This window comes from Coffea arabica, chromosome 11c, assembly GCF_036785885.1.
Source record: "Coffea arabica cultivar ET-39 chromosome 11c, Coffea Arabica ET-39 HiFi, whole genome shotgun sequence".
Taxonomy (NCBI): domain Eukaryota; kingdom Viridiplantae; phylum Streptophyta; class Magnoliopsida; order Gentianales; family Rubiaceae; genus Coffea; species Coffea arabica.
Window position 1 is genome coordinate 1,043,136 of NC_092330.1, and position 12,164 is coordinate 1,055,299.

At 33.9% G+C, this 12,164-nt stretch overlaps 1 protein-coding gene across 1 annotated transcript; it reads right to left on the reverse strand.

Annotated features, from left to right (window-relative positions):
- Positions 1–432: 432 nt before the first annotated feature.
- On the reverse strand, positions 433–1,533 carry LOC113716991 (acidic endochitinase-like). Its single transcript, XM_027241601.2, has one exon. It carries the CDS (start codon positions 1,473–1,475, stop codon positions 606–608), a length of 870 nt encoding a protein of 289 aa, XP_027097402.1. The 5' UTR covers positions 1,476–1,533; the 3' UTR covers positions 433–605.
- Positions 1,534–12,164: the final 10,631 nt, after the last annotated feature.

Genomic DNA, 12,164 nt, shown 5'->3' on the forward strand with positions numbered 1-12,164 from the left:
GGGATTCAGATTTTCTAGTGTCGGCAGTGTACACTTAGTGGTGGCTGCACTTAGTGGTAGCTGATGAGTAGGTTTTGAAATTAGAAAGATAGATTGAATAGATGATACATGTTTTCATCGAGTGATAAAATTTACTATGTATTCTGTAGTTATTGTTGTAGTATCTATTTACATATTTTGTCTTTAACATTTAATATTTACGTCAATTATATTCTGTAGTTGTTGTTGTAATGATTTCCACGAAGACTTCAAGTCATCGTGAGCTATTGTTCCGAATTAACCCTTGAGGTTCTTGCGTGAATATGTTTGTACTGGAGAACGAATATGTATATCTAATGGTGATACATAGGACAACTGAACGAAAAATACTCAGAAACAAAACCATGATCTTCGCGCTATATAACATATGTTTTGCTGAAGAACAGACAGAAATTCAAAATCAAACCCGTACGATTGAGCTTCATGCGACAATTTTATTTAATGTGGGCATGGATAACCAACCCATTGTTTATTTATTTACCATTTTCGTCTCCGGCATTAACAAGCAGGAGTACATTTGATTTCATCCCTCCTTCAGTAGATAGCGATCGAGAGGAAGGAACTGATCAGGCAGCACGAGCATAGGACCGTAGCAGGGATTGGAAATTTACCTCGTGATGAAGGTAGGGGAAAACCATGATGCCTCCATAAACAGGAGAGTTCTGCAGATAGGGAAGAACATAATAAACTAGCACATTAGGTGGGATGTAACCGCCCTCAGGTGCGATATCTTTTGAGATAGGTATTCCCAGGAACAATAGATTAACGCCTGGATAATCAGACCAATTGTCCCAGCTCCGGAAGAGGAGACTGGTATCGTTTGGAGGCTTAAACTGACAAGATGGGTTGTCGAAAAATTCCACCCGCACCTGATCAACGACACCAGTTCTGATAGTTGTGTCAAGAGCAGGGTCAGGAATAGGACATTCCGCAGCTACGGCTAAGATGACATTTGGGTATCCCTTAAGTGCCCGAGCAAGATCATCCAAGTAAGTCGTGTTTCCGCTGTGGATGTGAAGCTCTACGCCATCTAAAACAGCTGTGCCGAATGGACGGTCGCTTGATTCACCGCCTAAGTAAGTGTTCCAGACAAAGGCTGCCACTTCTTGCGCATCTTCGACGGAAGAAAGCCTCGGTTGTCCTGCGAGAGAAATAAACACTTTGGTCTGATGTTTCTGGCAAGATTCTATGTCTGATGAGCTCGGCAAAGGATGAATTATGTTCAATTCAGGCATCTGGCCGCTGCCAAAATCTTCCAGAAAGGCAATATTCACGTCGGTAGCGAATTCTCGCCTGCAGAACTCAGCCAAACTTGATGGTTCTTTATGGCCTCGGCCCCAGTATTGGACAATTCCGGCAGCTTCGGAGGACCCAATCAGAGAAGCAATCAACAGGAATGTTATTGCTGAGAACAGTGGTTGCAAAGAGGCAGCCATTTTTTTTCTCTTTCTTTTCAGTGATTTTTGCAGCTTTGCTTTGGTGAGTTCACTTGCACAATGACTGACCATTTTATAGATGAGTTTATCTCAAGTGGATGTTCAGCATCTAGAATATCCAAACATCCGTACAACAAAACGTGAATGGCACGATTTCTCATTTCTGCTCTCAAAAAGGTGAATGGTATTATTTTTGTGTTTCAATATTGCTAGAGACTACCGTTGTGCTCGCCTAACCTCATCCACAACTGGACGAAGAAAGATCTTTTTCTTTCTTTTTTTTTTCTTTTGGGACATTACATGGCAGCTAGGGGGGGGGGGGAGTGGATCCTTGAGATTAATGGGAATTGAATCATCATTGAATTAGACGAGTGGTCCAAACATCCTCTAAATTTTAGAAGAAATTGCATATCAAATGATAATTGATGAAAGATAAAATTCGAACCTCGATAAGAGAAAACTAGGAGTCTTGTTTGAAATGTAAAATTTTCATGAACATTCTTGAAGTAAAAAGAGTGCTCAAGTAGCCTACGAAATCCTTCAACTATGGTACAATAAAGTGAAATGGGTGCCTTTCAATGTGCAATAATGGTAGGGGCAACTATTCTTCTAACTGCTGCTTCAAATGCAATTTTTAATTTACACTTTTTACCATCTCTCTATATCTTTAAAAATTAAAGTAACCTGCACAACATGCCCTTACTATGTGCACAAATATTCATACCGATGTGCAAAACTTTGGAATGGTCCTAGTTGTATATATTAGTAATAGTAGAAATGTAAAGTTCAATACTTCCACCTCAAAAGTAACTGCAAAATATGTCAGTTGGAATGATCCCATTTAAAGTTCAGATCACCCCTTATTTAATTATGTTAAGTTCTTAATATTTTCCCATTCAATCCTTCATTCAACAGCGGTGATGGTGCTGTGACGTTTGGTCTTAAGCAAGAAAATTTTTTTCCTCGCCCTCAGTGTGAATGTGACTCTCATATATAAATAATCTCATAGCAAAACATGTTCTTACTGATCGCAGAAGTGAAGCTTGTACACAGGAATGTATAGATTCCAGTTACATCCAACTAATCACTGTTTAAGCATACGAATTAGCCATCACGGGCTAAGACACAGGCAATTCCAGTTGGTTCTAGATAAAGGGATCTTCCTCTAACCTGCTGTCACATCCTTTACAGGAGCCAAGACAGCAGGAACTATGTCCACAGCCGAGATATGTCTCTGCTGAAACATAGCCAAATTCCTTGCTGTCCATAGCTAGTATAGGCTCAAAACCCTCTTCTCTTTCTTTGCTTCTTAAATTCCACCCTTCAATCCTACGCTACTCATCCTATTTTTTAAGAATTTTAATTTATTTATTTTTTAAAAAAATTGATTCATGTCTTCTGTTTGGATCCATGTCTTTGCTGCTTTTAATTCCTTAATTTAACGTAGCCCCAAACACGGCATATAATAGTCACTCTCTTAATAAATGCAATTAATTAATCATACCAAATATAACGTTTGGATTAGGTATTGTAGCACACCTTAGTTTTATTCTGTTCCCTATTTTACTTAGTTTCAAACATGCCCTATAATAATCAACCCTCTAATGATGCAATTAAATAAATATACCAAAAATATCTATACATATTTGAAACTAAACATAATTGTATCCATAACAATCAATATAAAAAATTAACTAAAAAACAATCTTTGACTAACATAAACTAATAATCTAAGTTCTTGTCCTCCAAAGAAATAACAATATTCCAAATCATATAAGTTGAACAGCTTAGCAAATTAGCAAAATTGACTAACAAACACAACACAAGGTTACAAAATATTCAACATTTCTGTATTCTTTTTCTAACTAAAATTTACAAATCATACCCAAAAAAAGAACTAATCTAAGTTCCTATCCTCTAAAGATATAACAAGATTCCAAATCATATAGTTGAACAATTTACCGAATTAGCAAAATTGACTAAAAAAATACAAAAAGAGAACAACAAAATTTTCAATATATTTTGTAGTGCTTTCCTAAATAAAATTTAAAAATCATACCCAAAACATAAAAAAAAATGAAATATACTTATCAGATACTTCAATTATTAGAATCATCATGCACAGAAAATAAAAAAAAATAGCTCTAAATTTCAGCCCAGACCTAGATCTAAAATTGGACCTGAATTATATATAATCGGACATTATTCATGCTATTAGAATTGATAGATTTTGTTCGAGCATAAAAATGAAATATAATATTTTTACCTATTCTTTTGTTACACAATCAAAATTAAAATTATGTTATAGTTATGACTAAAAGAAATGGAGAAGTATATTTTGCAACAACTTAAACTTTTTATTTAAACTAAAGACATATTGAAACTAGGAAAATTAGTTTAGAAAAGATAATATGAAAATAATGCACAAAATTTGGCTCTATAGATGTAGCATCTACAGAAAGGACGATTTGCATTTAGGGGTTGCGGGGATATGGAAAAGTAGCATGGAATGGGGTTGATGCAAGGTAGAGTATGAGGACAAGGGAAGAAGGAAGTAGGAAAGTGGTGATGTGGGGGGTCGTAGGAAAAGTTAAAGGAAGCTAAATTTACGCAATGATACTAAACTACTTAAAGTTTGAAATTCCAATTGAAAATATTAATATTATGAAAATTAGTTTAGGAACGACAATTCACAAAAATTACACAAAGTATGGCTCCATTTTGATGGGTTACTTTTAGAAAACTTTCATAATGGGAATATTCTTTTAAAATCTTTATATGCAGTATTTTTTGGGTCTTTTTTGAAAATTTTTGGTATGTTTTCATTGATGGCATTGAGTATACTTAAAAATGGTAGGTAAGTAATAAAATGAGTCTCGGGAATAGAAAAAGATAGTTGGCAATGGGAGTGTAGGTAGCAATTGGTAAAGATTTAAGTTGACTAAGTTTACTTAACAATATTAAATTTACTATGAATTAATCCTATATACACTGATAGTGTATACGCTATCATTATTAGATAAATGATATATGTGCAAAATTTGAATTTAAAATTCAAAATTTACTCATATGTCATCCATTCAATCGTGATAGTGTATATAAAATTTATTCATTTAAGTTATAGAAATATTAGATTTACATTTTATTATCACTTTATGAGATTAAATTTACTTAACAATAAAATTTACTTAACGATATTAGTTTCATATTTCTATTTTACCTATTAAATTTACTTAATAATATTGCTGTAAGTCCTAGAGCTGTTAATTGAGTCGAGTATTTGGCTGCCGAGCTCGACTCAAGTTTAATTCAAGTCGAGCTCGACTCGAGCTCGTTAGGAAAACGAGTTTTAAAATGTGTTCAAATTCGAATCGTTAAATGTACATGTGTCTCGACCAATTTTTATATCACTCGTGTCCTCATCAAAATGGGTGCCCGTCAAAAAAAAGTCTCTGCGTGATGCAGAGAACCTCTGCGTAAGTGTAGACTTTTCACAATTCCACGTGTATGGAATTTTTTAGACATCGACCGTACAGACGTGGATTGGTTTGATACAGTCAGGGATTTAAAGGTCAAATATCATTTGGAATGAACGGTTCCTGTAGCTGATAGGAGGACACGCCTCCCAAGGGAGATTTCCTCATACGGAATATCTTTCATTTTCCATGGCGGATTGAGACTTCCATCGTCCACTTGTCCCCACCTTACCCGTCGCCAAGTTTTTCCACACAACTAATCATTCCGATATCTTTAATTGAATGGGGATATCTTTTGCATTTGTCTTTTGTGCTGTTACGTATAAAATAGTCGAGTTGAGTTATTAAAGTTTTTTATTTTAAATGAAAGTTTTAATTGTGCTGTGTATTTCTGGATTTTAATATATGTTTTTATTTGTCATTAAAGCAATAATTCGTTAATGAATTATGTTTTATTATGAAAAAAAAAGAGAATAGATACGTCAAATAATCTACTGAGCACCTAGTAGTAAGTAATACAATAAATATTGTTGAAGATCTGCACTCTTGATTGGCCTATCTGTGTTGCATTTCCTGACCAAACTGTAATTGATGGAATTTAGATCCGATCAAGGATTACTCGACATAAAGGAGAATAATTGCAAGATCATTTGCTTAGCAAAGTATGTGGATCCCACTCCGTACGTTTTGTCGGCTTACTCTTGGAAATGGACTATTCCATCCAACCGGCTTTTACCCGAGAGGTAATTCTGACATCATTTCACATATTTTCTGGGAAAATTTTTAAGTGGTTGCTTTTTTTTTTTTTTTGATTGAAACGATAGAATTAAGTGGTTGTCATTCTATCAACAATTTTCTATAGACATAGATAAATGATGCTTTATCTGAACTTTTTTTTTCCAGTAATAATACATTGTATAATCTACTTTATCCTAATTTAAAAAGAAGGAAAGCCTAAAGAGGTTTGTGTTAGAGGTTAGTAGGTATATAAACTCAACTAAACTAAGAAAGTGTTATGACACTACCCTTACATTTTTTTTTATTTTACTGTCAATAAAGTTTGAACCCTTGCCTACAGTCCAAAAGGGACTTAAGTCCATAAGCTCAGTGGCTTGAAGCTTCATCTGAACTTAGCTTTTGTGAATATTATTCGTGTCACGTGACTGCATTGGATAAGCTTATTATCAACTGCCACTTGTACTAACTGACAAGCTCTTATGTAGTTGAGAGAGAGCCTGATAAATAAATTAAAGTGACGGTCATGGTAAATTTCTTCTCATGATCCGTGAATGGAGTTAATTGTTGCTGAAATACTCTCTCCGTTCCACTTTGATAGTCCTGTATTTCTTTTTTATCTATCCCAAATTATAGTTCACTTTCTAATTGAAGAATGTAATTGTATTTTAATTTTCCTAAAATATTCTTATTTAATGTAAGTAGTTGTTACTATAAACCTATCTCATTTAATGAGAGTTGATTCTTTTTTTACCATCAATTTAAGTTTTCATAAAATTATACCATATTTAATGTGGGGGTATTTTAGAAAAATAGCAATTTAAATTTACTTTTCCAACAAAGTTAACTACATTTTCTTAAACTGTGTGAAAAAAGAAACAGGACTATCAAAATGGAACGGAAGGAGTAGGAAAAAGGGGCGGGAATGATTGTCAACAGAACCTTTCTTGAACGGTGTAAAAGCGGTTCAACGAGTTGCGTTAATTCGCCATCAGCTTGCAAACCCTTAGAATATAATGTTAGCTACTGTTCATATTGTCCCGTACTGCCATGCTTCATATTGAGTCATTACGAATAAAAGCCCTAACGTTTCAATGTCTGGACTAAGTATATAAAGTGATAAAGTAAGAACCAAAATCTATCAAGCGTATTATCATTCTACTAACAAGAACTGGACTTGATTAATGATAATTATAATGCCATAGCTTTCAACTGGTTCCAAGTGAGAACTTACAAAAAGTAGTTCAACTCAATGACAGCTCCTGTACTAATACTTGTCACCAATCCATAAGCCCTGACGTCACAAAGAGGAAAAGTAAAAGGCAAATAAGTAGCAACTCGAATCCGAACTCGAGTTGAGCTCGGTCAATATCAAATTCGAATTGATCAAATCGAACTCAAATTTGAAAATATTTAATTTGTTAGCTCGCGAGCCAACTCGATTATATAAATATATATATTATTTTTTATTTTATTAGTAAAATATTATATATATATCACTAATATTTTATTATTTATTAAGAAAAATTATTATTTTATTTATTTTTAAAAATAAAATAATTTTTTTTATTTTTTTAAGCTCGACCTTGAGTTGAAACTCGACTCGAACTTTACATTTTGAGTTCGTTGAACTCAAATTCGAGTTTGCGTTTCATAAAATTAAATTGTGATTCAATTCGATTAGGTCAAAACTCGACTCGACTTGACTTGTCCCGTTTCGTTTGCACCCGGAAGGAAGGACCTTAGTAGTGATTCCTATCAATTTCTTTGATTTAAGGTTTCAGTTCTGCCTGGGAAAAGGTGAAGAGGCACCACTAGCATGGCTGTAGACCTAGTAGCTACAATAAAGGCATCAAGTTGCCCCGCCAAAATCCGGCCAACCTCCATCGCCAATTAACCAAAAGATATTTTTATCATAGCTAATATTTGAGAATAGGCAATAAGGGATAACCTAAGATTAGTAAGTAGATTTTTGACTAAAGGAGGAGAAGGCATTTGGAGAGGTAGGCATGCTTTTTTTTTTTTGTCGGTAACGGTAGATATCTTATAACCTAATCTAGGCTAATCTAGGGGAGAGGGGTAAGGGGAGATGGTCAATTAAAATCAGCCACATATTGTGGTAAAATTTGAAAGAGATAGGGATAGAATTCCTAACCTCCAATATCACCAAAGAGGGTGATGATCACTGGACCAAATGACCGTGACATTTGGAGAGGTAGCATGCAGTTGAGCAACTTTAAGAAAATGCTCGAGATGAGGAAGACGAAGAGAGGCGAAATTTCCTAGCTAGGGGAGAATCGATCGGGTGGCTTCAACCTTATTGGTCCATGAATTTCTTTGACCCATGGCCCTTCACGCGGTGTCTTCGTACGTCTCGCACTGGTACTAGACTACTAGGTTGTTTATCGGCCGATAATTTGATTAAAAATTCAATTTTTTTTTTCAATTTTTTCAACAATGTCAACATCCAATTACCGTTCAAACTTTTATTTAGTAATTGGATATTGCAAATTGGATTACGACCGAATAATTAGTATTTCAGTAAAATATCCAAAGTTTTAGATTGATTTTCTAATATATATTAGTTAAGTATATTTAATATGTAATTAATAATGTAAAAGGTTATTAATATGTTCATTAATATGGTTTTAAGGTCATATATTTGTCTATAAACATATATTATAACTTATAACACTATTGATTGATACATCAATATGCAATATGATATATTAATAGGCATGAAATATATAAAATATTTCATTAAAATATGAAATTCGGTAACTCAGTCGGTGGTAATCGAAAATTCGAGAATCGAAATTCAATATCAAATGACAAACTGTTTTGCCAAAATTTAAAATTGGATCTTAATCGGTTTTTCCAAATTTCATTTTACCGACATCCGATTTTCGATCTAAATTGAATCAATTGATTATTCGATTTTTCTTTTTTTTTTTTTTTGGAAGTGCGAGCACCCTTAGCTCGCTGGTACCGGGGTAGCCAGCCAAATTACAATTGACCAGCTGAATTGACAAATCCTGAAATCCAATTCCAGTCTCTTTCTCGTCTTTATAGCAGTCTATCGCAAAAGATTTCTCGTCTTTATTGTTCCGTGCTTCAACCGGTAAACTTAGACGGCGATGGGTATCTATTTGGGCAGGGAAACACCATGCATTTAGGTGTCACTGCATGACGTGCAGGAAAAGTTATCGTGCGGGCCATGACTTGAACTCATCGTGCTCACTAGCTATTGGCTACTGCATCAAACACGTACCCCAAAAAGGAACAAGAGAAAAAGGGTATCCAATGGAGCATTTCTTTCCTTTAGTAGTTTCTAGCTAATTACTTTTCTTTTCATCAGCCAAATTCAATTAGGTGAGATGATTCCTCGAAACTACTGAGCCAAGCTCAGGGGCCACCCACTTTAAGTGATTCCGAGACAGGTAAATAATGCGTTCGTAGTCTAGGTCAACGGTGATTCAATTTTTATCGATTTTTTTGGACTATTTTAGATTCCTCTCATAATATAAAATAAATATAAATCTATCATATCCGAAAAAAAAAAAGAGATGCTTCCTCGAAGTTTAATAGTAAAAAAAAGTGGACAATAGTAGAAACCCAAAGTTTCACAATCTTTCATTTTTTTTGGTTCTGGGGGTTTGGCTGTATGTTACGTGTGTCGTCGTATCAAAATTATACCATAGTGATTTATCATTTTGATCGACGGGACAAAATGATATTTTATTAGGAGAATGTTATAATCAAGTAAATAGTAGAACTCCCATCCCTAAGTGTCTAATTAATACAGACACAAACGGAGGTGTGATTGTAATCTAGAAACTAAACCATATACCACATAAGCGGAGCAAGTGGAATCTACTATTCACCCTCTTTTTTTTTTCAAAAACGAAAAAGAAGAAAAAAAAAACTTGTTTGTTTAAGGGTGTAATTGTAGTTTAATATGAGTTTCAATTTTTCCCCCAAAAAACTAATTCTGTCCCTCATGTGTAGATCATTGTATTGTCATAAAAAAAAAATAGTTTATTTCCTTATCTTATAAATCATAACCTATCAAGTTTTGCATATTGCTGGCCAAAATTAATTTTTTTTTTATTATTTGTTGATATTTTATGAAACATTCTCTCATATCCAACTATAAACAAAACAGGAGGAGGAGTTGCGGTGTTAAAATTTTGTGCCATCTTTTACATTACCTTTTTTGTTCTTACACTAGGGTAAAATGGCCTAACCATATTCAAAAATTACTTTTTCTAGTTTTATGTGGAATTTTTAGCTTTGTTGCTAATCATTATAATTAAAGGTAACTAATGAAAAATAACTACTCGTATTTTCACCAAAGATTATAAAAACAAAATTTTTTTCAACATGTAAAACTGATTTCTAGAAAACTACTTTTTACAACTAAAAATTATAACTAGGTTAGGACTGATTTTTTTGGATCGTAATGTAGGTATCAATATCAAACTAAATCCAAATAAAAATGAATCAGTGTTTCCATTTTAATTTGTATGTCACCAAGGATTTCTCCCACAAGCACGCAATGATTTTCCACCATGATTTCAAATTTGAAGACTTTTAAGTTGTCGTCGTGTTAATATCAACTTTGTATAGTATAGTGTATAGTTCCTCCCTACTTCCTACAACACAGAACTACTTCCTCCCTACTTCCTCTCTACTGCTTTCTAGCTTTTCTGTCAATAACTCTATGAACTACTCATTAATGATTTTTAAGTATTTTTGAACCATTGATTATGGTAGCTGGATAAATTCTTATAGTCATGTAATGTTGATATACGTTGCATCTCCTGGATTAGTTTTCTACCTCCTTCACCATTGCAAGAAGTAATGATTTGGCAATTTGTATATTTCAGACTAGACAGACTTGACTTTAATTTCCATATATCTTTTTCTTGTTATAAATATTGAACTTTAATTTTTTTCTGAAATTGCAAAGAGAAAACTACATTTCTCTATTTTTTTAATATTGCCACAAAATCTGTAGATTATTATTGAACAATATAAAAGAAATAAAATAAACTAACTTAAAGCTAACATATATGTGCCACAAATAATTTTACAGCCAAGATAGAGGTTGATGGTATGTGATAAGAAGCCCTTTCCAGATACGCCTTCCAGGAGAGAATTGAAGTAATGGGAACGAAGTTAAATTGGCATTGTATCTACTGATGGAACTGTTAGAATCGCGTCACAATCACTACCAGTAACTCAGCCTATGATTTGTTGTTCCTCGAAAATTGTTATCCATATTAAAGTTCGAAAAACAATTTAACCAAATCGTATGGAGTACTATTCATCCATTTTTTTGGTCTTTACTTTAACAGCACAACTTAGAGACATTATTGAGTTTCTGCAAATTCTTTTGTCAAAAATGGCCCAAGGATGATTTTTATTTGAAAACTACAATATTTTTGGTCTCTTAGCTTTTCAAATTGTCTAAAATAATGCTAGATTTCTGCTCTAGAATACTAATTTAGTCTTTCAATTGTCAACTATTGCACTGAATTTTCACTTATTTAGGAGGTGGCTGGGGAGAGGGGAGGAGAGCGAAGAGGGAGAAGGAGGAGTGGAGAGGAGAGAGAGTTAGGGAGGAAGGGAGGGAGTAAGAAGGGGAAAAAAAAAAAGAGGACTCCGCCGGCTACCGCGAGCAGTGGGGAGGGAAGGAGGAGGAAAATCAATGAGGTGGAGGATATGAAGAGGAAAGGAAAGAAAAGAAAAAGAAAAAAGAGGAAAACTTTTACACATTTAAATAAGTTTTTTATTTTAACAAATTTTACAGTAAGATACAGTAAAATTATATACAAACATACAAAAAATTCATTCGCTAAATAGGGCCTACATAACACACAACCTGGTAGTACCAATCACTATTTCAGTACACAAATAATCAAGAGTTAAAACACACATGAGGCAAGCCAAGCTCCCAAGCCAATTCGCAGCTGGTTCTAGTCAAAGGGATCTTCCTCTAACCTGCTACCACATCCCTCGCAGAAGCCAACACAGAGAAAGTATGTCCATAGCCGAGACGTGTCTATGCTGAAACATAGCCAAATTCCTTGATCTCCTTAGCTAGTATGCCACAATTTTTGAGAGAGAGAGAATTATATTTGGAAGTGACTGAATTCCAAGATTACATGCATCTATCAGAAACTAATATTGTTTTGTGGATACGAAATTCAAAAATCTAAAGAAGTAGGTCATCTTTGAATAATAAAAACTAAAGGGCATCCACACTTTACATATGATTTAGACTAAATAATAATAATTTGCCATAATCAACACGTTGGATGATGCAATTGGACGTTCAAAAAGAATCAAAGATCAAGCGCAAACGTGTTGGTACTATATTATGAATTGGTTTAACATTAATTTGCCTGTAACCTCCTATAGAACTCACCAAACTAAGCATAAATGCATGGGGCCCAAGCACTAATTATTTGAG